This window comes from Anolis carolinensis, unplaced genomic scaffold (genome assembly GCF_035594765.1).
Source record: "Anolis carolinensis isolate JA03-04 unplaced genomic scaffold, rAnoCar3.1.pri scaffold_10, whole genome shotgun sequence".
In the NCBI taxonomy this organism is placed as follows: Eukaryota; Metazoa; Chordata; class Lepidosauria; order Squamata; family Dactyloidae; genus Anolis; species Anolis carolinensis.
The window spans coordinates 28,302,880-28,328,700 of record NW_026943821.1 but is presented as its reverse complement, the minus strand read 5'-3'; the positions used below and the strand labels follow the sequence as shown (position 1 = coordinate 28,328,700).

General features: G+C 48.2%; 1 protein-coding gene across 1 annotated transcript in view; it reads left to right on the top strand.

The window, feature by feature from the left end:
* foxo6 (forkhead box O6) overlaps positions 1–25,397 on the top strand; it is a 59,778-nt gene extending 34,381 nt beyond the window's left edge. Inside the window, exon 2 of the mRNA XM_062962918.1 lies at positions 19,431–25,397. Within this exon, the coding sequence (XP_062818988.1) occupies positions 19,431–20,879 (1,449 nt within the window). The 3' untranslated portion in view covers positions 20,880–25,397. The remainder of the gene's footprint in view (positions 1–19,430) is intronic.
* The last annotated feature ends 424 nt before the right edge of the window (positions 25,398–25,821 follow it).

The window sequence follows — 25,821 nt, the reverse complement described above, 5'->3', positions numbered from 1 at the left end:
ATAACCAGAAGTGATTTTTTAAAAATTCTAATGACGGTTAAAAAAATATTCAAGAGGGGATGCAATTAGCTTCCAAAAAGCAAGAGCTTTTTTGACACCTTACCTGTTGCTGTTGTTACTTCCCATTGCCATGACTGAATTCCACATTGTGCCCTGGAACCAGGCAATAAGTGAGGAAGGGGCAGGCGGATGGCAGGCGGGCGGGCAGGCGGCTCTTGCGGTTGGTTTTGTTTCCGCCAATTATCTCCTTGGCTTGCAAAGAGCTCCTGTGGCTTTTGGTCAGGAGAAGGAGAAAGCTGTACCGACTGGGAAGGAGCCCATCGTAACACCAGGTCTCAAATAACAGAACATCCTTCTCTTGAAGGAAACCTACAAACCCTTCCTAAAAGGCTACAACTAGGAGGAGGCTTTTATCAATGCTTGGAAAAAGGTACTCCTGTACTACAACTCCCATAATCTCCCACTTGGCATGGACAAGCTCTCTTCCTGGTGAGGCAAGGGAATGGGTTTGAGAGTGGGGGTAAGGTGGGGCAGAAATTGTGTCGCAAGCCGGTGCGCAAGTGGACATGCCTAAATCAAGAGTCCATCCCTATATAACGATGAAAGTAACAAAAGTGTTTCAGTTCCAGGAAACAGGTCATTTGGGTGGTGGCTTCACATTTAGTAGTTTCAATGAGGCTACATGTTTCTATCTTAATATTATTGCTGAGGTTTGTAATTGGTGTATTACTATTATTATTATTTTATTATTATTATTATTTTATTATGACACAGCAAACAAGATAGATATGCTGGATTTCATATTATTATTATTATTATGTAGTATAATTCCATGTCCAATTTTATCTTAGGAGACTTCAAACCTAAAATCTGAAAATAGCAAAATCTGATCTCCTGAGTGCTGTTGAGTAGATCTGCACACACGTGTGTGTGTGCGTGTGTGTGTGTGCGTGTGCGTTTGCAATGTTCCCTCTTTTCCTCCACTTGATATCCAGAAAGGAAGTCTATAAACAAGAGGAGTTGTTCTCAGAGATGTAGCTTCCTAAGCAAGCTGATTTTTTACTGAAGTTACCAGGAAAAATTGCTTTGACAAAAGCTAGAAAATGTATGCTTTGAGATACTTGTTATATCATTGTTTTTATGATGTAAATCCTTTTGAAAAATAAATATTACCTTTACATGATCATTGGAATGGACTTTATCCCAAACCCTGTAGAGCAGGCCTGGTCCAACTTCGGCCCTCCAGGTGTCTTGGACTCCAACTCCCGTCATTCCTAACCGCCTGCCACCGAACAGGTGAGATGGAAGAGCTGCAGCATCTCAGCTATTCAGTCTTAGGCTGATAAATCTGTCCTTTCATCCTTAATTAATTCTCTAACTCCCCAGAAATGCTGCTCTCGCTGTGATAATCTTTGCTCACAGCAGCACAGCCTGGGCCCAGTTTTCCTGCATAATCCATTACAGCAAAGGCTTTAGGGGAGGAGGAGGAGGAGGAGGAGGAGGAGGAGGAGGAGGAGGAGGAGGAGGAGGAGGAGGAGGAGGAGGAGGAGGAGGAGGAGGAGGAGGAGGAGGAGGAGGAGGAGGAGGAGGAGGAGAAGAAGAAGAAGAAGAGAGGGGCGGCAAGGCAAGAGCTCCTCCGTGACCCTTTGTCAATTCATGGCACTGCTTTTGCATCCCCCCCCCCCCCCACACACACACACACACATCTCATGGCAGCCCCTAATGTTCTGCCAGTCAGTAAGAGATCACACAGCCAACATGATGATACTACGGTGCCAGACAGGCAGTCGGATTTAACCACAAATCATGCCAGGTTGGAGGGAGGAGGAGAAGCTGCTCACCTTTATTATCTTAAGGCCTCCTTTGAAATTATAAAGTGGAGGTAGATTTCTAGCAGCTTGAATATTTTCATATAATGGACCCATTTTAGCTCATCTCTAATGTATGTATGTATCTAAAAATGTCATGCCATGGAGACTTTATTTATACCCCACCTTTCTCCCCTTAGGGACTCAAGGTGGCTATGGGGAGAAAGGTGGGGTATAAATAAAGATGATGATGATGATAATAATAATAATAATAATAATAATAATAATAATAATAATAATAATAGAAAACCCACCTGCTTAGTCCTAATGGCAAGAGTGATCAGATGTCCTCCAGCAGTCCATTCCTACTGAAAAAGCACGGTTGGGGGTACTAAAAAAATCAGTGGCAGAAGTATGTAAAGAGAGATTTTGGACAACCTTGGGAACCTTGTTGCCTTTTGGTCAACAATTCCCAACATCCCCCAGTTGTTAGAGCAAATGTGCTTGCTGGTGAGTGTTCTGGGAGCCATTGTCCAGAAAGGTGGTTTCTTACACCACAGCGAGGAAATGCCGAGTGGTGCCAAACCGTGGTTCTTCCTGCTGTGCAGTGTTGTCTCCCCAGTCCATTGCCCTCCTCTCCCCAGACGTGTTCTGCAACTGCACATCATAAAAAGCCCCCCACCACAGAGGAAGCCCACTGACTCTCCCTAAAACACTCTGCCTGTCCTAGAATGTGCCTTAGCACCTGCACTGCAGGGTTTTCTCTGTAGCTGTTCAATGGAAGCCAGAGCATCCAGGTCAGTGCATTGTTTGATTCACAAAGAACTCGACAAGCTGATAATTGAACCAAATGCCCATTAGAGGCCTGATGGAGCACATCAGTCACCGAGCTCTCTGTTGCAGGTGGCTGGCACACACGCCGCACCGCCTGGCGCTTCCCAGAGCATGTCGGTGTCAGCTTGGCCAGGGCTTCGCTCCTGCTCGTCATGCGTGCATTCTGGCCTCCCTCCCGTGTGCTTCCTTCCTTGCCCCTTCTCTCCCCGGGAACTTGGTCAACATCTCATTAGTGTGCTTAATGAGCAGGAGGCTGCCGGGACATGGCAGGCAACCTCTACCCAGAGAAGAAGCTGAAAGCAGCCAGTTTGGACAAGGCTGGGAGACGATCGATCACGGATGCCTCTGCCGTTTGACTTCCTTCTCCACTCTGCCCAGAAGAGGCTGCCTATAACCTCACAGCAGAGGGAGGCATTGGTATGAACGGATGTAGGGAGTGGTTGAGCATCATGTTCAGCCCAAATGAGGTCCCCTTAGTTCAGCGTTGGGTCAGGAACAAGTTACTGGCAGCAGTAAGAGATTTATGAACGCCACCTGGTGGCTGTTTTAGGCATTTACACAAATCCGTTAGCATCAGCCAAGTGCAGTGGACTCTGCAGAAAATGCTTCAGCTGTATTTCATAAAAAGGAAAATCAGTCTGTTTAGCAAGCCTTGCAAATGCTGATTTATTATCAGGAAATGTTTGATATTTGTTCCAGGTTAATTTGCATTAGCCCTATGTGGAATTTTGTTGCCATGGGGCTGATCGCCTTCCATGCTGACTTGTGGGCACATCTACATTGACGTCAGTGTCCGTGTACATGAGCCCTTTCTGTCACCACTTCGAAGGGGGAATTGAGGAAGGAAAGGCTTTTTGGCAGGAGGAATCTTAGGTGGCTGGCATGCCATTGCAAGGTACTTCTAAACATTATCTACAATCCATAAACTCTGTTCAGTAGAAATGTTTCAGAAATTTCAATATTAACTGTTTTATTTTACATTGTTAATTCTTTTAAGAAAACATCACAACAAACTGGAAATGTAACAAAAAGACTTCAGAGGTTTTGTATAGTATACATACTTGCCAGTGTAGGATTTAGAGGAGAGCAAATGAGTTAATGCAACTTTGATTTGAGAGTTGCTTCAGTCTCTCGTTAAGTTTCTAAGGGAACCTCTAACTGGTTGTAAGATTCATGCTCATCTTCACTATCTAATACCTACTTAACAGTAATATGCAGTCAAGTCATTTAGAGCTCTGAATTAACTGATTTGTGCATTCAAGTCAATGAAGTGCAGACTTCAAAATTGGCAAGTCACAAGACTCTAATTGCAAAGTCATGAATTGCAAATTGTTACATCATTTGCCCACAGATTTATGCATTATTCCAAGGACTGCACAATAAATAGAAAATAAACATAGTTTGAAATGTGTCAAAAAAGTGCAAATGCAAAATGTTGGCCAGTAGGAAAGAAAACTGGACATTGTTTGGGGTGAATTTAGTTCCACTCTGAGCATGCAGGAGATGTGAGAGCGAGAAACCTCACTCTGTTGGAAGAGCCCAAATGGAGCCCAAATGTAGTCTGTTGCCACAGTATCTCTCGCATGGATGCTTCCTGCCCACACCGGTCTTGTGCACCGGATGTGACCTTTGAGGCTCTTCATTCTGAACATACATCTGAGGTGGCCTTACTTGTGTCTCCAGCATTTCCCGTGGTGTGTGTGAGTGAGCGTTTGTACTGCGAGGTAAACAAACAGCAACTAACCCCACAGTGATGCATGTGATTAGCCCACTCTGGGTGGCTGGGCTGGGCTGGGCTTGGCATCATGGCATCTCATTAGCAACCTGCCACCTTTTGCTCTTGTTAGCCGGATGCGCAACTGTTGTGGGACTCCCCACCACCACAGCACTCCAGAATGTGCTTGTTAAACCCATGGCCGGAAATCAAGGACAGATGCTGACAGTGCTAATGCCCCTTGTTGTGTAGGTAAAGGTAAAGGTTTAGGTTTCCCCTGATGTTAAGTCCAGTCGTGTCTGACTCTGGGGGTTGGTGCTCATCTCCATTTCTAAGTCGAAGAGCCGGCGTTGTCCATAGACACCTGCAAGGACATGTGGCCGGCATGACTGCATGGAGCAGCGTTTTATTCCTACCAGAGCGGTACCTATTGATCTACTCACATTGGCATGTTTTCGAACTGCTAGGTTGGCAGGAGCTGGGGCTAACAGCGGGCGTTTCTTCTGCTCCCGGGATTTGAACCTGGGGTCTTTTGGTCTGTAAGTTCAGCAGCTCAGTACTTTAACACACTGTGCCACCCCCACCCCCCCTTGCCGTGTGGTGTGGCACAATTTCCCCAGAAGCTGCTTTCTAAATTAAGGGTAGAACAAGTTCCTTCAGTGCATTTCTAGGATCCAATACTCCAGTCTCTGGGGAGACTTGGAGTTTTCTTTCACACACACACACACAGTCTTTCTGTGCTCTTGCCAGTCCCTTGTGCCTGGGTAAGCAACTTGTAGCCCTCCAGATGTAGTCCATAGCTAAAATCCGTAGCTTCCAGAGGTTTCCTACACTTGCCAGAGCTGACAAAGAGCTATATTTCGGCATGTTGGGTACACGGAAGTGTCAGGAAGCAGAAGTGTCCTTCACTGTCTCAGCCACCCATGTGGGCAATTCTGGAGCCTTCCATGTTTTGGAGTTCCAGAGCAGGAATGTTCTGCCCGCGCGGCACGAGCACGCACCCCCCCCCCCCCCCAGGCAGCCCAACCAAGAGTCCTGGCTGCAGCAAGATCAGACCTCAGCGTTCCTAAAGCGGGCCAAGTTATTCTGGCACAGGAGGTGGAAAATTCCAAAGTGCTTCTCCCTTCCATTGACATTTGAAAATACAATTAAAATAAATCCAAGAATTCAAGAAATTTGCTGCCCTGTAACGGCACCCCCAAGCCACTGCCCGGGCTTTGTTGTAAGGCCTTCAGTTTTCCTTCAGGGATTCCTTAAGCGAGCGGAGCTTGGCAGTGTCGCTCCTTTGGGTTTGCAGGCTCTTCTCATGGACCGAGGAGGACCCAAGGTGCACCCAAAGGGCAAGGTCCCAGCCCGCTTCGGCCGCACCGAGAGCGTCTCCTCTCCATTCACCCAGCAGCTGAAAGGTCCTAGACAGTGAGGTTTGCAGCGCTCATTCCTCCGGCTGGCAGAGAGAGAGAAAGGCATGTGCAGTTGCAGCCCGGGGCCCCTCTGTCTAGACCAACAGCTGCTTCACACCAGTTCATCTCAGGACAAGCACGTGGTGCCAAAGAAGAGCCACAAGTCGGCTGTGTGCAGCAGCCTCCAGACTTTTGCTTTGTGTGTGTGTGTGTTTGTGCTAGAACAGGGGAGCCGTCTCATTGGGATTTCCTGCATAGAGGAGACGGGAAACAGAGAAGAGAAGAGCCTTTTCTGTAGCAACCTGGAGAGACAGCTCCCTCTCGCTCACTCGCTCTTGTCACCTCTTCTTTCTCCCCGACTTTTCATCACTGCCTTAGCAGTTGCAGAGAGAGAGAGAGAGAGAGAGAGAAAGGTGTCATTCAGAGCCAGAGCCTTTGATGAGCAATTTGTGTCATTTTCTAATATTTTCTAGCCAGAGCTTGGCAGTAGGAAGTTTAAAGTAACTTGTCTATCTGCAACAATATACCGTTTGATAGTAATGATGTGAACAAAGGCCATTTCTACACGGACCACTATGTAGATCAGTGACCATGTGGACTAGCAGCTGATCCAGATTAACCTGGGACAAGCCCACTTTGATGCAGCCTGACCTTGGCTTAACCCAAGTCGGGCGGGGGGGGGGGGGGACCTGAATCTCACCCCAGTATTTAGTTTTTCCCCTTCTTAGGGCCCTTCCAGACAGCCTTGTAATCCGGGACAAAGATGCAAATACACTAATGTGCACACAAGCAGATTTGTTGTTGTCACTTATCTTCACCCACCTGCTGCCTTTACTTTTTCCCTCTTAACCCCATTTCCCTTTGGGGTTACTTCCCTGCCATGTTGGTGCGCACTGTGCAAATTCAAGCTCTGTTCAATTTCATCAACATGAGAACAGAGGAATAGCTGCGGAGCGCTCTTATGGGAATTGCTGTCCTCTCGTGCTTCCATTGAGCCACCTGTGTGTCTGTGGCTCCATTTGTTTACATCTTTCATCCGCTGTTTCAGGATCTTAAAACGCAGACACGCACTGGAGTAGTCCCCACCAGCATATAGGAATGAAGTCATGTGTTTTTCTTGACTACAGGGAAATACAGTCATGCGAATAAGCACATTTTCCAGCTGAAATCGGATTTTAAGTGCACCTTTTTAACATGTGCTTTTCAGCCATTAATGTGACCCAGGGCACTGTGTCTTCCACCCAAGGATCTTTGTTTCTTGCACACTATTATTATAATACTATGTATAACCTTCAGGCAATGTGTATGAGGTGTATATCAAGCATAAATGAGTGTCATGTTTTGGTGTGTCCTATATACATCCATCCGTATACAAGTATTCCACAATCAGAAATCCCAAACACTTCTGGCCCCAAGCATTTCAGCAAAGGGATTCCCAACAAATCCCCGATAATCTCTTTCGGGACAGGGACGACACTGCTTGCTCCGCTGAATGACGGGATTGCAAGGGGTTCAAGTGTTCCTGTTGTTTGCAATATATTAAGAAAAGGGAAGGAGGAGAGTGAGGGAAATAATCAAGCCGGTCTCGATATTTTGATAGTATTCTTGTTTCATGCTGGCAGTTTAAGTGGAATCAGTTCTTTGCAAGATTGCAAGCATTTCCAATTAATGACTAACAGGTTATATTATAGCGGGCTGAAGGTATTTTGTAAAGGCTTAATGTGAATTTATGCGGCAGGAGTAAGCCCCACCAATTTCAGTGAAGGTTGTTCCCGAGTTACTATGTGTGGAATTGCAACCATGCCCCGTAAACTTAATGGAACACTTTTATTAGCGATTGGCTCATTGGTTGTTTGGCTTATTTGGGATGCCTGTGTTTATGATGGAGTCTTCAACCACAGAGTTATATCAAGAAAAAATAGAAAATCTCTATGCCCCCCCCCCCATACACACATACATGAAACCATAGGCTGCAGGGCCTATTGAGGCAAACTCCTGCAATTACAGTTTTTCCACTACATCATTAGTAAACAAGCAATACATAATGCCGGTATCTATAAGATAAAGGCCATTGGAGGCACCCCAAGAGTCCAGAACATGGGCGCAAATGGAAACTCCTTAGGCCAGGTGGGACCAGGTATGAGTCTGACAACAGAACAGAAAAGGCCTCCTTCTCTCTTCTTCCAACTAAACTCAGGAGTGTTGTTTGCTACTTCTTGTAGATATCCCACAGGCATCTGAATGAACAGAATGGTGGAATATTTGTTTTATTTATTTATTTACAGTATTTATATTTCGCCCTTCTTTCTCACCCCGAAAGGGACTCAGGGCGGATCACAAAGCGTGTATACATGGCAAACATTCAATGCCATGAGACATTCGACATATATAGACAGACACAGAGGCAATTTAACATTTCCGGCTTCATGAGGGTATGCTCAATTCTGGCCACAGGGGGAGCTGTCGCTTCACCATCTACTTGTGATACCGAGTCCTTGATGGTAGTACTTTCTCATTTCTTTCCACACGCTGCAGGCAGTTTTAATGGTGTCATAAATAAGTTAAATTAGCCTCCCCTCATAAAGCGGGACCTAAATTTTCTACTCAGCAGATGCAGCTGACTTTCGGGCTTCTTAGGTCAACAGCAAGCTAGGCTAGTAACAGTTGGGAGCTCAATCTGACCCAGACTCAGTCAGTAGTGATTTATTGCAACTGCTACTAACCAGCTGCACCACGACCCGGAATACATTTGATTTCAACTTGGACTAGCACAGCTCTTGTTATTTTTGTACTATATATTATACCTAGAGCTTTCTGTGTATGGACTTACTATTGCCCCAATCCTAAATAGTTTGTGGGTTTCTCCATCTTCAAACATTTTTGTTTTACCAGCAGCACAATGGAAATACGTTTGCTTTCTTCTTCCCTTTCCAGCCCCGCAAATCCTGGCTCTCTCCCGATTCCCCGTCCTTGCTCCCTGCGTTTTGGCCACAATGCCTCAAAGAGTGCGCTCCTGTTTTCTGGCTGGATTGTAGCTGGTGCTGCCGAGGGAATGAAGGCCGTTTGATTTGGCTTCAACTGCCGCGACTCAATGCCATGCAATTGTGGGACAGGGTCTTTAGCCTTCTCTGCCAGAGAGTGCTGGCACATCACTAAACTACACCTTCTGTGCACTAGAGGTAGAGCCACCTCTGAGTATTTATTTATTTATTTATTTGCCTGAGAAAACCCTGTGAAATGTATGGCTCACGATAAGTTGCTAGGCGACTTGAAGGCATCTATATGTGCGCACTCACATTCATCTGGGTAATCTTTCAGATAACTTGGCCCCAAGCTGAATATGTGCTTTGCTTCTTAAAAGGAGTCGCGATGAGCCTGGCACATGCTTCGCGCACCAAGAGACTGGGGAGGCATCGGCGTCCATTAGCCAAGTCCCGCCTTGCAAAAAAGGAAGGAGAAAGAAAGATACCGGTGTCGCTTGCACTTTCGGATTCCTCCGAGGAATGTTGGACGGGAGTGTGCGTAAGAGCTCACCTCCCATGTGCCGGGCGCCTTGCATATCCTAAGCCCTATTGTTGGAAGCATGGAGCTACACATGCGTGTTGAAGCATCCTATTGTTTCTACACTGCACACACGCTCACCCTGCCCTTGCCCATATGCTCCTTTCCTTATGCTGATGGTCAAGAGGGCACTCGCAGGAAGAAAGGGGCACAAGGCCGCTTGATCCAGATGCAGATTGATCATCAAGTCGCTCTCTAGAACAATGCCTCCTCCCCTCCTCCCCTTAATCCTTCTACAATGGGACTAATTGCTAATCAGACTTATTTCACGCTGGCTGTTTTCTCCCGACAGTGAGCCTGCCTCCTCAGAGAAAAGCTCTTCCCGAGGGAGGGAGGGAGGGAGGGAGGGGTTGCTGGCACGGGCACCACCGTCACCTTGGTGCAAAGGGCCTCCTGGTGCCACTTGGCATGGCCGCCTCCTTCACGCCTGCAGACCATGTTCTCGCCTGCCTGTGCCAAGGCCGGTAAGGAAGCCATGACCGCCGTAAACCTGGATACAGGCAGCCTACTTGGCTTATTGCAAGGGGATTTACCATCAGGCATTTTTTTTGTTAGATAAATACCAATATGGGTTAGATCAGGGGTCCCCAAACTAAGGCCCGGGGGCCGGATATGGCCCTCCAAGGTCATTTACCTGGCCCCTGCCCTCAGTTTTATAATATAATATTTTTATATCATTTTAAATAATATAATATATTGTATATAATATTGATAATAATATTATAATGTTATACAATATAATACTAATAATAATACCATATAATAATATTAATTATATGTTATATTTTACATATAATATTACAGTATAGTGGTATAGTTCAATATAGTAATATATAAGGCTTATTTATTTATTTCATGTCAAAAGCATTGGTACAGCAAATACATTTCAAATAATGGAAATAAAATAGAAAAGAAAAGAAATCACAAGCAACTAAATAGTTTTGGACCAAAAGCGGGCAACAGCAACCGCATTGCCTGTAGCTTTAAACAACTCCTCCTCCGTACATGAGGCAGGGCATTGTGGGCAAGCATACATATGCTGAGTTGTTTGTTCAGCTCCACAGTCACACAAGGTGGAGGATTCCTCCAGGTAGTGCCACCTTGCCAAGTTGTCTTTTGATCTGCCCACTCCACTTCTGAGTCTGTTCAGGGACTTCCAAGTTGCCCATTCCTGGTTTGCCCCTGGAGGAAGACCCTCATGGGGGGCCATCCAGTTGGAATTGCCAGGTTTAGCTGCCCAGAGAGACACTCTTGCTGTTGCTGGAGGAACATCAAGAGGAGGGAGTGGTGGTTCTCATGAAGCCCTTCCTTGATTTGAGCCTGGTGGGAGGGGGCTGATAGCCATGCAGTGGGTGGCTTTCACAATGTTCAACCTTTTTTCTCTCACTGTTAGCAGCAACTTCCCGTCGCACGTCAAGAGGGGCAATGCCAGCTAACTTGTAGAGTTTATCAACAGGTGTAGGTTTAAGGCATCCCGTGATGATTCTGCATGTTTCATTCAGTGCTATGTCCACCTGCTTTGCATGGGCAGACTTGTGCCAGACAGGACAGGCATACTCTGCAGTTGAGAAAGACAAGGCCAGGGCTGATGTTCTTATTACTAATAATAAGAACATATATAAGGCTAATATTGTGCTATGCTAATAATATAATATATTGTATGTACATACAGCTGTTCTGAGTCCCCTTCGGGGTGAGAAGGGCGGGATATAAATGTAATAAATAAATGTAGTAAATGAATAAATAAATAATTTTAGACTTAGGCTCGCCCAAAGTCTGAAATGACTTGAAGGCACACAACAACAACAACAATCCTAATTAACTTGACTATCTCATTGGCCAGAAGGAGGCCCACACTTCCCATTGAAATCCTGATAGGTTTATGTTGTTTACAATTGCTTTCATTTTTAAATATTGTATTGTTCTTTCATTGTTGTTGTTGTTTTGCACTACAAATAAGACATGTGCATTGTGCACAGGAATTTGTTCGGGGTTTTTTTTTTTCAAATGATAATTCGGCCCCTCCACAGTCTGAAAGATTGTGGACCGGCCCTCTGCTTTAAAAGTTTGAGGACCCCTGGGTTAGATATTGGACATGCTTATGCCTGAAATGTTAAGACATTAAGGCATGTAGCAGAATAGCAAAACAGAAGACTGGGGTTTTTTTTATTGAGCAGAGGTAAAGCAAGCAACCAGCCTCCCTTTCCCTTTTAAAGAGTCATGCGCATAAAATAAACATCAGAGACACCAAATCAAAATAGTAAAAGTACCCTGTTTCCCTGAAAATAAGACATCCCCGGAAAATAAGACCTAGTAGGGGTTTTGCTGAATTGCTAAATATAAGGCCTCCCCTGAAAGTAAGACCTAGCAAAGGTTTTGTTTGGAAGCATGCCCAATGAACAGAACAGCAGAGCATGTAGGATCGGTAAATGTACATATTATAGATGGTTGTACAGTAAAATAATGGTAGAAACAAGAAATTCCTGATAAGATTCACAGTTTGTCTGGTCATTCTGGTTTGTGATGACAACTACTGTACAATATATAATAAAAGTTCATTTTTTTGTTCAACTATAAATAAATTCTTCATCGAAAAATAAGGCATCCCCTGAAAATAAGACCTAATGCATCTTTGGGAGCAAAAATTAATATAAGACACTCTCTTATTTTCGGGGAAACAGGGTATTTACTCACAAGCATGTATGAGGTAGGTCAGCTGAAGCGTCTGAGGGGGAAAAGGAAAGGTCCTGAGGCCAAGAATGATGGGAGTTGAAGTCCAAAACACCTGGAGGAAATGCCCAAGTTTGCCCATGCCTGCTCTGTGGCCATAAATCTCTCAACAGCCTTACAAAGAGCCTGCCAACTAGATCCACGAACAAAAAACAATTCTGTTCCGACTTTAGGAATGCAGAGTTGCCATGTTCTCCGGTCTGGGTGCCTTTCCAGCACTTTGTGCGAGAGCCAGAGCCACAGCTTTCTCAGGGTGGCAGACACAGCGCCAAGCAGCACAAATTGGCTGCTTCCATTCCCTTAATTAAGCCTGCTGTCCTCCTCCTCCTCCTCCTCCTCCTCCTCCTCGGTCCTCGCCCACGTCTGCACATGCTCTCCTGGCCCAGCCACCCATGCCCGTGCATGGATCCCTTGGCTCTGCTAAGCCGAGCCTTAATTGCCACTCTTGCCTTGTTTTAATGAATCTTCCCTGCAGGAAGGGCTCTGGCCTCTCTCCCGATCCAAGGTGGCGAATGCAGGGCAGCAAATCCGTCTTGACCCACAAATATGTAGACCATGAAATGGGGAAGGCACATCTGACATGCCTTGAGATGGAATGCGTTCCTCCTTTCCCCGAGTCTTTCTTGGAGGAGTGTTTCCATCCCTGCTGGTGCCCAGTGAAACCTGCATTTCCTTTGAAAGGGATAAATGATTTCATTTGCAAGAATGGCTTACAAAGGCCAACGTGTGCGGGTTTAGGCATTTGAGGCATCGTGACGAAGCCATCTGGACCATCAGCTCCCTCCTGCCTCTGGGTCTAGGTGGCCTTGCCAAGCTTTCCATGCCTGCAGCCCAGCCTTCCCTTCACCTTCTCTGACAGAATTATTATTATTATTATTATTATTATTATTATTATTATTATTATTATTATTATTATTATGTGACACAGCAAACAAGATAGACATGCTGGATTTCGTATCACAAAATCACAAGTCGAACACTTCCCAAGTGTCTAGGACTGTGTGATGTATTTTCGGATGATGCACGCAGATCCCAGCAGGGTGGCCTTTTGCAGTTGGCAGATCGTAATTTTGTCAATGCCTATTGTTTCCAAATGCCGGCTGAGATCTTTTGGCACGGCACCCAATGGGACCACCTGCACTGCCAGAGTCTTTGAAGTTCAATCTTGAGGTCCTGATAGCAGCTGAGTTTTTCCTGTGGTTTTTCGTCCATGCGACTGTCACCTGGGATGGCGACATCACTGATCCAAACCTTTTCCTTTTCCACAACTGTGATGTCTGGTGTGTTGTGTTCCAGAACTTTGTCAGTCTGGATTCGGAAGTCCCACAGTATCTTTGCATGCTCATTTTCCAATACTTTTGCAGGTTTATGATCCCACCAGTTCTTTACTGCTGGGAGGTGATACTTGAGGCATAAGTTCCAATGAATCATTTGGGCCACCTAGTTGTGCCTCTGTTTGTAGTCTGTCTGTGTGATTTTCTTACAGCAGCTGAGGATATGATCAATGGTTTTGTCGGTTTCCTTGCACAGTCTGCACTTTGGGTCATCGGCTGATTTTTCAATCTTGGCCTTCATTGCCTTTGTTCGGATGGCTTGCTCCTGGGCTGCAAGGATCAGGCCTTCTGTCTCCTTCTTCAGGGTCCCATTCGTGACACTGCCTTTACCTTTACTTTATCTCTCCCGAAGAAGAAATGCCTCCTTCCTGCCTCAACTGCTCAAACAATCTCCAAGAGAGTCTCTAAAACTATAAGTAAAGACAACATGTAAAAATAAATCAGCCCTGAATTGGGTGGATCGCTGTGGATCACTGTGGAGTACTGGATTAGTCAAACAATCCAACCTGGAATAAATGTCATGTTTGGCCTTAGAGCCTCTAAAGGAAGTGCTGGCAGTTTGGAGAATTTATATGTTGGGGATAATTGAAAACCTTGAGCAGCAGGGTCGGGGAAATCTATAGCCCTCCATCCATATTGCATCACAACTCACACAATTCCCCCTTTACCCTTGGCTGATGTGTTGGTTTCGGGCTTTAATGTCCAAACAGCCCGAGAGTTCAAGGTCGGTCCGCCCCGACTGAGACCGGACCCCACCCGCCAGCCAGCCGGGCTTCCCGCCCATCCCTCCCCTCGTCCCAGGCAAACGTGCCGGGAAGGAAGGAGTTAAGACCCAGACCCTTCCAGCCATGACATTTTTTAAACATGCTGAGATGAAAGCCCATAATTTATTCTCCCCACACACGAAGGAGCAATTAGTTCTAACCATGGCTTAATCAGTCAGCGCGAGATTGATTTCTGCAGACTTGGATTTGGTGGCTGCTGCTGGCGAGGTGCCAGCCTGCGAGCAATCGCCAAATAAATGAAGTGCAGAGAAGTGCGCCATTACATAATGTGATATACGGGGCCTATGGCTTGCCCGCCACTCCTTCGTAGGCCTCTGGTCAGGGGCATGGCGCAGATGCTGTGCGGGCTCCAAAAGCCTCTCCTCAACATGGCAGTCTATGGGGCTGGCCTCGTCTCTCATCCCCTGGCCTGTGGGCAGGCGCTTGGCCGGTAAATGCAGCCCTGACCCCACGGAATGAATCAGAAGCACCCGCATTTATTAAGAAGCTGTTATAGATCACCTTTGAAGGCTCTCAGAACCCGACAGCAGGCTTTCTCTGCTTTGAGGAAGAACATGCAAAAACACTGCCTTCGTGAATTATACTCATAGTTTCCTCTCAGCATGGTTAAATTGTTGTTGCTGTTATTGTTAATTTATTTACAGTATTTATATTCCACCCTTCTCACCCTGAAGGAGACACAGGGCGCAGTACAATGCCCATATACACGGCAAACATTCAATGTCATTATTAGACATACAACATATTTAGACAGACACAGAGGCTATTTAACATTTTCCAGCTTCTGGCTTCATGAGGGCATGTTAGATTCCGCCCACAAGGAGAGCTGCCGCTTCATTGTCCACTGTGAGTCCTTTTTGATGGTAGTACTTTCTTGTGTTTCTGCCAGAAGTTTTATGGTGTCGTAAATTAAGTTAAATTAGCCTCCCTGCATTAAACGGTACCTAGAATTCTCTACTCACAGCTGTTTGCAAGCTGCTTAGGTGGGCAGCAAGCTAGGCTATTAATGGTCAGGAGCTTAAGTCTGACCTGAGCTTTGAACCAATAACCTCTTGGTCAGTGGTGATTTATTGCTGCTGGCTTCTAATTATCATTGTTGTTGCTGTTGTTGTTGTTGTTGTTGTTGTTGTTGTTAGCAGCAGTAGCCCTCTGTCCTTTCTTAAAGGAGAGACCCACAGATTACATGCTAGATGGGATTCTGGGAATTGTAGTCCAAAATAATTTCCCCAAGATATCGATACCAGGCATGAAGCCTATTCCTTTTCATACACACACACACGAGTCAGACCTTCACATTCACAACATTTATGGATTTGAGTGTTCATGGATTTGGTCTCTAGGGGTCCTGAAAGAACAGCTCTGCCAGAAGTGGACCTAGAAATTCGTAGATAAGTTTTCTTTCAGGTCAAGAAAATAAAATGGCAATTAGTGTTGTTGTAGCTTTTCATCTTCATGAGATTCCTGTGCTTCTAACCTCAGTGAATGTGGAGAGCTGACTCTGTGTGTGTACATACGCACACAAATACACACACATGCATTTAATCCCTAAAAATGCAGAGCTGAAAAACACAGGAGGAGAAGAAGATTGGCGTCATCTGAGAAGATGAAACGTAATGCACTCTAGCATCAGCGAGGGCTTGGGGCCTGGGCGCTATCCATAGCTTCTTGTTATGATTCAGGAATAGCGAATACATTAATGCAGAACAAGCAGAGGCATCTAAATACTCATGCATAATTCATAGAGGCTCGGAATTTGGATTTTGTTTTTGAAGCACAATACAGCATGCTTAGCATTCCCTTTCCCTGGACTGATAGGAAATGCTCTTCTTGTGCAGAAGGAGGAAACCCAGGTGTGAAGCGGAAGCAGGAGCAGAAGCGTGGCTGGCCCTAAAGACGCCCGAGAAGCTCTTTTCCACAGGAGGATTTTTAACAGATAGTTTCATGAATGTCCTTTTCCTATCTGTCCTCTGGGGCAGGTCAGCCTGGAGAGACAGAACTGAGCTCTTCCATGTAGGCTTGCAGATCCTGCCTCACATTTGCAGATTGTATGATTCCATCGGTTGTACTTGCATCTCATTCCCCCTCTTGTGTATCTGTTTTCGTGATGGATGCCTCTACTCAAAGCCATTCAGTAGCCAGGAGAGCAAGGAAAACCAAGCAGCCATTTGGTTCTATTCCTGCAGCAGACTTCATAGGACCTCTGTTGTTGTTGTTGTTGTTGTTGTTGTTGTATGCTTATTTATATCCCGCTTTTTCTCATTTCATCTTAAACTGTGTGTCTCAACTACATTTGGGGTCCACTAACTGAATGTGGGGGTTGTGAAAAATGTGTGTAGCTTGCCACCTAGTGGCTGTTTTAGACATTTACGTGAATCTGTCAGCAACAACATGCAGAAAATCCTTCAGCTATACTTCATAAAATAAGGAAATCAACCTGTTGTGTTTAACAAATGCTGCTTTTGCTTGACTGCTGTCTTTGAAGTTTCAGAAATACTTTATTTAATATTCTGATTCCAAAAAACTAAGTCAGGCTCATAAACCATAAAAGGTAAAGGTTTTCCCCTGACATTAAATCCAGTCGTATCCGACTCTGGGGGTTGGTGCTCATCCGTAGACACCTCCAAGGTCATGTGGTTGGCATGACTGCATGGAATATCGCTGAAGTGGCACCTATTGATCTACTCACATTTGCATGTTTTTGAACTGCTAGGTTGGCAGAAGCTGGGGCTAACAGTGGGAGCTCACCTCACTCCCTGGATTCCAACCTGTGACCTTTCAGTCCGCAAGTTCAGCAGCTCAGCGGTTTAACACGCTGTGCCACCTCGGCCTCTGGCCCTTCAGTGGCGCCTGTGGGTGGCAGGTAGGGGCAGGTGCGGCTGGAAGGCGCCACGGGCTGGGCGAAGAGCGGCAGGAGGAGTGACCTGGGAAAGCGGTGCTTGCTTTGATGTCGGCCCTTTCCTTCTGGCAAGCTGTGCAGGCCTGATGTAGAGCACCCCCAGTGCCAAGAGCGCGGTGGGAGGGAGGGGCCGGCCAGCCCCCGCCCCTTCTCGGCCTGCAGACCATGCGCTGGCAGGCAGGGCCCTGGAGCCGCCCAGCATTGCCTGCCGGGCCCTACTGGGAATTCCATGGGAAAATCCCCCGGATGGAGGTAAGCTGCAGATCACAGGCAAGGGTTTCCAGCGTTCCCGGTCTCTCATGGCTCGAACTCCCTGGACAAGCAGGTGGTCCTCCTCTCCTCCACGTGCATGGCAGCATCGATGTGCCCTGCCGGCCCCGTGGCATCCAATGGCAGGGAGCCCTGGCAAGAGCGGCACCTCCAGCAGCTCCGTGGGTCTTTGTCTGCCATGGAGATGGGGGACCCGCCGGGCCTTTCTGTTGCACACACAGCTGCTCAGTAAGGTGGCCAGGATGGTGCGGGTGCCCACTCACCCGTCCGTCTGAACACGCAATGATACGACAGTAAAGCAGAGGGAGGGTGGCAGCCGATAAAGCCCAACTGGAGACACGAGAGTTGGGCTGTTTCGGCAACTGCTGCTGAATAATGGAGACTGGCTCGTGGCTAATGCAGCAAATATCTATTGGTGTGTGTGTGTGTGTGGCAGAGAAGGGAGAGGAGAGGTGGAAGACAGGGAAGCAGTGTTTGCAGAACCAGAAAGGGAGGGTAGAGTGGCCTTTCCCTGGGAGAGGAAAGCCTTTGAGGGCAGGCGGGCGGGCGGGCGTTCTCTCTTTTGATGACTCTGGTTGAAAGGAAAGGCCCAAAAGAAGGGGCAGCGGGGAGGGGGGGGCTTCACGTCTCTTCTTCTCCATAATAATGAGCCCTCGGGCGGCCGGCCGAGCAGACACACAAAACTGGGCAAAGTTTCCCCAACTATGGACAGGTGCCGTGCATCATTATTTAGGTTACAGGGTGATTCATTGACATCTAAATTGTCATCTGTCCATATGAATGAATGTAGGAAATGTGTATGAGAACCAGCGCCTTCTCTTCTCATCTTTTTTGGTGATAAATGTCTTTTGGGGGCCAACGCACGAATGGGCGCCGTGCAGAATTGAGCTGTGTGTGTGTGTGTGTGTGTGCGTGTGCGTGTGCGGTCTGTCTGGCCAGAAGTACAAGGCAAGCCACATGGCAACACCCCATTTCCCGTAGTGACCAGCCAGGCCACTGAGTGATTTCAGAGCTAGGGTTCAACAGTTACTACATTGGGAGGCTGGGGGAAGGCTTACTCAAGAGTAAATCCCATGGAAATCAAAACTTTATTTGGATTTCAGTGGGATTTGCAGTTTGACACCTGCTGCGGCTCAATGTTGTGGAATCCTGGGAGTTACAGTTCATTAGGTCTAAACGAATCCAAATGAAGTTTTGATTCCAGTGTTGTCTTTGCAGCTGAAGCCGTGTCTGGTGCTCGGCTGTGCTTTGTGTACCCGAACTGGGGGTCGAAAATGATGGACTCCCATCTCAAGTAACGTAGGCTCCTGATTGGCCTCTCCAATGATCCTCCATCAGCACTCTGCAGGGATAGGGCAGGAGGCAGGTTTGTGGTGTGGCGACGAATTATATTGGTTGTTTGCTGGATGAACATATGAAAGGAAAAGGTTGGAGCCCAAAAATGAAGTACCGGTCATGAGTGGAGCACACACTGTCCTTTAATTCAATACCTCACTCTAATCACCACAGACTTTCTTATTTATTTATTTCTAACATTTATATCCCGCCCTTCTCACCCGAAGGGACTCTGGGCGGCTTCATTTGCGCAATATACTCTAGGTCACAAGGGGAGTCACGGTATCTATCTGTACATGAGATGTGCCTCCGACCATCCCCTGAAATTGGAATAGAATAGAGGATCTGGCTTTCTGGGGAACTTCAACTTGTCTCCTATAACGAGAGGAGGAGCCCGTGGTCCTTCAAACATAATTTGCTGCCAGGTCCCATCATCCTTGATAATTGGTTATCCCACCTAGGACTTATAGGACGGCATCCAACAGCCTCCCAGGCCCACAGGACTCCCTGTTGTAATCCGGGAGAGGGATTGTAGGAGGCATGTGCTCCATGGAGGCTTTGAAGCCAGGTGGGTAGTTTTCACTCCCAGAAATGCCCAGGTAACATGGCCAAGGCCAGGAGGATTCGGGGAGGTGTGGTTGGAAAAGGCGACTCCTGGAAGCTGTGTTTATGGGACCGTGTGGGGGTGGAAGGGGCTCCACGTGAGGGGCTTTCTGCCGACTAGCAGTGATGGAGGTCTCCCTTTCTTGTGTCTTGCCTGCAGAATTCCATCCGCCACAACCTGTCCCTGCACACCCGATTCATCCGCGTGCAGAACGAGGGCACGGGCAAGAGCTCCTGGTGGATGCTGAACCCCGAGGGCGGGAAAACGGGAAAGACCCCGCGCCGGCGAGCCGTCTCCATGGACAATAACAGCAAGTTCCTGCGGATCAAGGGCAAAGCCAGCAAGAAGAAGCAGCTCCAGGCCTCCCAGGAGCGCGGCGCGGAGGAGAGCCCGGCCAGGCCGCCGGCCAAGTGGTCCGGGAGCCCCTCCTCGCACACCAGCGAGGAGTACGACGCTTGGGCCGACTTTCGGACACGAGCCAACTCCTCCGCCAGCACGTTGGGCGGCCACCTTTCCCCCATCATGGCCAACCACGAGCCGGACGAGTTGGAAGAGGAGGACGGGACTCCGTCTTCCCCGCTGATGTACCCCAGCCCTTCCAGCACCATGTCCCCCTCCCTGAATGCCCGCTGCTCCGTCGAGATGCCCAGGCTGGCCGACCTCACCGGCACCATCAGCCTGAGCGAGAGCCTGGGCGAGAGCCTCCTGGACGACCTGCAGGACAACTACAGCCTGAGCCCGGGCCAGCCGCTCCCTGCGGGCGCTCTCCGGCAAAGGAGCCCCGGCTTCAGCTTCAGCGCCAAGTGCTCGGCTGTGGGCGCTGGAGGGGGCGGCGGGGGCGGCGGGGGCAGCACCTACTGCGGGACCATCTACAGCCAGCCCGCCATGAGCCTCATGCGCCGCCTGCCCATGCAGACCATCCAGGAGAACAAGCAGGCCAGCTTTGCGCCCATGCACTCTTACCGCAACTCCTCGCTGCAGGATCTGCTCTCCTCGGTCTCCTACGCTCACAAAGAGAGCGACTCCCACATGCCACAGGCCTCCAGCATGGGGCCGCCGCCTCGCAGCCACAGACCCAACGTTCTCATGTGCAGTGGCAATGGTGGGAGCGGTTGCAGCGGGGAGGTTGGCCTGGTTCCCTACCACCCCCACCCGCCCTCCCTCATGAAGAGCGGTGCGCTGTACCACCCGTCACCAGCCGGCCACCACCCTTCCGTCAGCAACAGTGCCTTACCCTCTCCCATCAGCCTTATGAGCCTGCCCAGCGACACTTGCAGCATGGTGGCCATGCCCCACCACGGGCACATCCATTCCTATATCAACAACCCAGGGGCGCACATGGGGTTGCTGGATTCTTTACAGGGACCCTACCCAGAAGCCATGCACACCCCTGTTTTGGGTCAGGAGAGATTCCCGGCAGACTTGGACCTGGACATGTTCAACGGGAGTTTGGAGTGTGACGTGGAGTCCATCATCCTGAATGACTTCATGGACAGCGACGAGATGGACTTCAACTTTGACTCTGCGCTTCCGCCGCAAAACGGCCTCAGCATGGCCACGTTGCCCAGCGCCCCGCAGCCCCCCAACCAGAGCTGGGTGCCGGGGTGAGGCCGGCTCAGGCCCGTCGGCGGGTGGGGAGAGGGCCCGGATCCCCCTCCCCGCCGCGCTGCCTTCCTTGTTTCCCTTGCCTTCATTTGTTCAGCCAGGCTAGAGCCATCTGTTTAAACTTGACGATGACACTACACACACACGTACACACACACGCTCACACAATGTAGGGTAAAATGTCTTGACAGGTACCAGCGGCTTCCCGCTTGTGCCAGGTGTATTGTGCAGTAAGTTGGATCTGTCTTTGATGTGTGCAATAGGCACCAGTTAGCCATGGCATTGCAGCGCTGCTGACCCTCTCCCGCCCCTCCCTCCTCCCTACCTGGGCACCTGCACTATTGCACAGACATAGAGGTGATTGATGTGTGGTCTGAAGAGCCGTCTGGCATTCCTGCCAAGCTTCCAGTCTGGTTTAGATAGATAGCCATGGTGATGATTAGGACTGTTCTTTTTTTTAGCCTATTTCCCAGTCACTCCCCCGACACTGATACTCTGTGTACGTTCATCTGTGGCTCCTTACGCTTAAAAAAAAACCCCCCAGTTGCGTAAGATCCTCTCAGTTTTCAGTCTTGTAATGCACATTTGCATGTTCATCAGCCACTGGGAACACGAGCAGCAGAGGAAGCACTTGCCATGCTAAAGCCAATGTTGATCCGGGTCTGGTTCATCACTCTCCACTTGTTCCATTTATGGTTTTTTGGGGTGAGAGTGGGGTCATACTTGTGCTTACGTAGAAGCAAAGAAAGGCTCCGATTTCCCTTTCTGTAGCGGACTTGTTATTTAGCAAGGAGAATAAGACCTGCCGCTTCTTTGCAGGCTTCCTTTATCCTTAATCAAGGTGCTTGCCACAGCACACGCATGCTCATGATATTGTCCACATAGTATTTGGTACGACATCAAGTCCTAGGGGATCACTGCTGGTCTGGGAAATTGGCAGGAGTGAACAGGAAGGACTGTGAAGAAACTGTGGTGACTTTTATTTGCTTCGGCATACACTTTTGCCAAAAAAATACCTAGCTTTCTGAAGGCAGGACCAGGTCTGTTTTGATCAGGCAAAGGGAAGATTGCTTATCCTATAGAAGGAGAAGATCTCTGGAGGGTTAGAGCAGGCATGGGCCAACTTTGGCCTTTCTTCCGGGTGTTTTGGACTTCAACTCCCACCATTCCTGGCCTCAGACCCTTTCCTTTCCCCCCTCAGCCGCTTAAGCTTAAGGGGCCTGAGGCCAGGAATGGTGGGAGTTGAAGTACAAAACACTCGGCAGGAGGGCCAAAGTTTGCCCAGGTGTCAAAGGGATGACTTCATGACTTCTTGGTCGGACCCAAGGAGGGAAAGGAAGGGGCCTGAGGCCAGGAATGGTGGGAGTTGAAGTCCAAAACACCTGGAAGAAAAGCCTAAGTTTGCCCATGTCTGGGACCGGGGAGAGGAAGCCACAGCAAACATAAGTATTGGTATGTAGTTGGGGAAACACAAGACAGAGACCACGTCTAAACTTCAGCCTTCCCTCCAGGTGTTTTGGACTTCAACTCCCACCATTCCTAACAGCCTCAGGACTAGAAGAGACAAAAATTACAACATTCACGGAGGCCATGAAACTAGAGCCAAAGAAGGCAATCACACCAGAGGAACTAGTTGAAACAACTGATAAAATGAAACTCAATAAAGCTCCCAGACCTGATGGTTTCTCAGCCTTGTATGATAAGACTTTCAAAGAAGATCTAGTGCCAATATTGGTCTTGGTTATGAATAAGGCTTTCAGTAAAGAAGAGCTACGTAAGTGGCCGAGGGGGGAAAGGAAGGGGCCTGAGGCTGTTAGGAATGGTGTTTTGGACTCCAACTCCCACCATTCCTGGCCTCAGACCCCTTCCTTTTCCCCCTCGGGCCCGACCAAGAAGTCATGAAATCATCCCTTTGACACCTGGGCCAACTCCGGCCTGCCCTCCAGGTGTTTTGGACTCCAACTTCCACCAGGAATAGTGGGAGTTGGAGTCCCAAACAACTGAAGGGCTGAAGTTTGCCCATGCCCGCTTTAAAGGACCCGGAGGAGGGATAATCCTGCAAGTATGAAATCTCTCACTCCCTTTCTCAGTCTCTCTCTCACACATATACACACATGTACAGACACAATCTTGAAGTGATACAGAGCAAAGGAGCTTTGAAGTGTGGGCTCGAGCTTTCCCACACGATCCAGTTCTAGCGCTTCCACTTAGACTGCCTGATGGAGTCCTGGGATTCGCAGTTTAGGAAGGGATCCTTAGGATTCTCCGTGAGTGAATTCTGGTGCCACCCCAAACGACAAGGTCCCGGATCTTGTGGGATACCGCGAAGGCCAGTAAAGCCAAGGCACGGGGCTATTGAGTGTATGGTGTGAGTTTGCTCTTGAATGGAGGAAAGGCCAACGGAGCCGCTCCGACCTCCACCTTTGTGGCCGCAGAGAGAGGGCCGTTGCCCAGCCCAGCCCAGGAAGAGTCCTCTTTGCTCAGCCATCTTTGTGGTGTGTTAACTGTGGGGTTGTCATGTGTGCAATGGTGTCATATTTGCTAAGCGTTGTGTTTACTGTCTTGTATGAAAGTGCAGTGCAGTGCAGTGCTGAGGAGCCGGGAGGTCTTGAGCAAGGAGCGGGCGACGGAGCCATGTCCGGCCGTCCGTGAAGGCAGCGAGGGGAGGGGCCGGGAAGGAGGGCAGTGGGTCTGGCAACGTGGGTCTGTGCTCCCTTTGCTGACAAAAACAGCCAATGCAGTGGTGGCTTTTTCTAAAGGAAAGGAAGGTAATCATGCCATCAGGTTTAGCCACTGGGGAGAGGCGTGTTTTGGACAAGTGATATTTAACTGCTCTCTTGAAAATGGAAATGATGATTTGTTAAACCCTGCCATCTCTGTGCCAACGCCACTTGGCCTCAAGGGCCACCTGAGGACCCACAACCAAGCTGGATGACCGATGCAGCTCCAACCCAATTGAGAATCTTCTCATTTCCCATTTCTCAAAGTCACTGGCGGTAGTTTGACCCTCCACCCTCAGTTGCGCACACTTCAGACAATGAGCAGTTGGCGACAATCCTGAATGGTCTGCCCGTGGCTGGTGCGGTGAGTCCGTGTCACGTGGGTGGAGCCAGGCATGGCAGTTGCATGCGCGGAGGTGCCTTCAACCCTGGCGTGGCCTGAACACCAAGTGACCATCGTTCCATAGATAGAGAGGGCTTTAAGTTTCCAACTAAGCCAAAAACAACAACAACAGTTGTTGTTTTCAGTATACCCATTTAGAATTCACCCATTCTTTTGTTAAACATATCCCCAAAAGTCCTCTGCCAGTAGGCAGGGAATCTTACTTTTCAGAATCCAATTTCACTTGCAGGTTTGGGCAATGGGAATTTGTCTTAGACTGAGAGATGGTTATTTATCATTAGAGCGGCCACCATTCATGGCACCGATCCGGCGTGACTTGGTCCATGACTTCCTTGACAGTACTACTCGCCCATCCTTGTGCACAGAAGTGATTTGGTCATTCCCTTAAAAGTCATCACCTTTACACCTAGTGTAAATGGCACGGGGTTTCCAATGACCTCCCATTCCTTCCCCCATTCCTGGAAACCCACCGCCCTGTTTCGTGCTGAAGTCTCAGCTGAAGACGCTGAAAAAGGAGAAAGTGAATAATGTTAGTAGGCACGTGCTAAACCCCTTTCCTCCGCGCAGTGTGCTAAATATCATGACCGAGCCTTTTGATGCACTTCTCGTCAAGCTTAGATGTTAAGAAAATGGAATGTCACTGCTTTGCGTAAATGGCTAAGCAAGCACACACCTTGGTTGCCAGTGGTCTGCACAATAACATTCTGTAAATCCTGAAATCAGATGGTGTGATTCTAAGACCTCTCATGCAAGGCCATCCTCGGCTAAGGCAACCATCGCGAGGCCTGCAGAACGTTGTCTTTGCTGGTGTCCTTTGCACACCCAGGTGTAGCTTTACTCTAAGGAGCAACTAGGTCTGTCTCTTGAGCTTTTGCCATAAGCAACACTGAGTAAAGCTGAGCCCATCCAGCAGGAAGAAGGTGGTTTGTCCCGATCTCTGAACTAAGCCCAGTTGTGGTAGGCAAGCCTTTCCACCCTCCATCTCACCCCAGTCAGCGCTCCCCTTCCCAGCCCTGCAAAGAAGACCGGGTCCACGCTGCCTACCTACGGGGTGCGAGTGCCGGGGATTCACACAACAGGCCGCGATTGTCGCTCGTGTCCATGCGCCAGGCCTTCGGAAGGGAGTGCAGCTCGACGCCGGGAGGGAGGCTCTGCAAAGGGAAGGGGCCAAATCAAAAGTTTTTTAAAAAGTCTTTTTTCTCCTCATATTTATACCTGTTTAGATTCAGTGGGGCAAGGGGTTTTCAACAGGCTGTTATCTCTCACCACACATATATTGTACGCAATGTAACCTTCTTGATTGTGCTATTCTAGTTTTTGTGTACGTGGCAATGTAAAGAACTGTGTATAGTGCATTGTACAGCATATTTTCATGAATAAAATTTGTTTTAAATATGATGAGAAATGTATGTGCGTGCATGCGTGTGTGTGCGTGCTTGTGCAGTGTTCTGTATATCAGATGAATCATTTTTCGAAAATGCTATCAAGATTTAGGGCTGTAGCTAGACTAGAGGATGGAAAATTATGGGCTTTCAATATATTTTATTTACAGTATTTACCATATTTATATTCCACCCTTCTCACCCCGAAGGGGACTCAGGGCGGGTCACAATGCACATATATATGGCAAACATTCAGTGCCATTAGACACGCAACATACAGACAAAGAGGCAATTTAACATTTTCCAGCTCCCGGCTTCATGAGGGTATTCTTGATTCCGGCCACAGGGGGAGCTGTTGCTTGCTCATCCACTGTGACACCGAACCCTTGATGGAGTACTTCCAAACATCTTGATGGAGTACTTCCAAACATCTGCTGGAT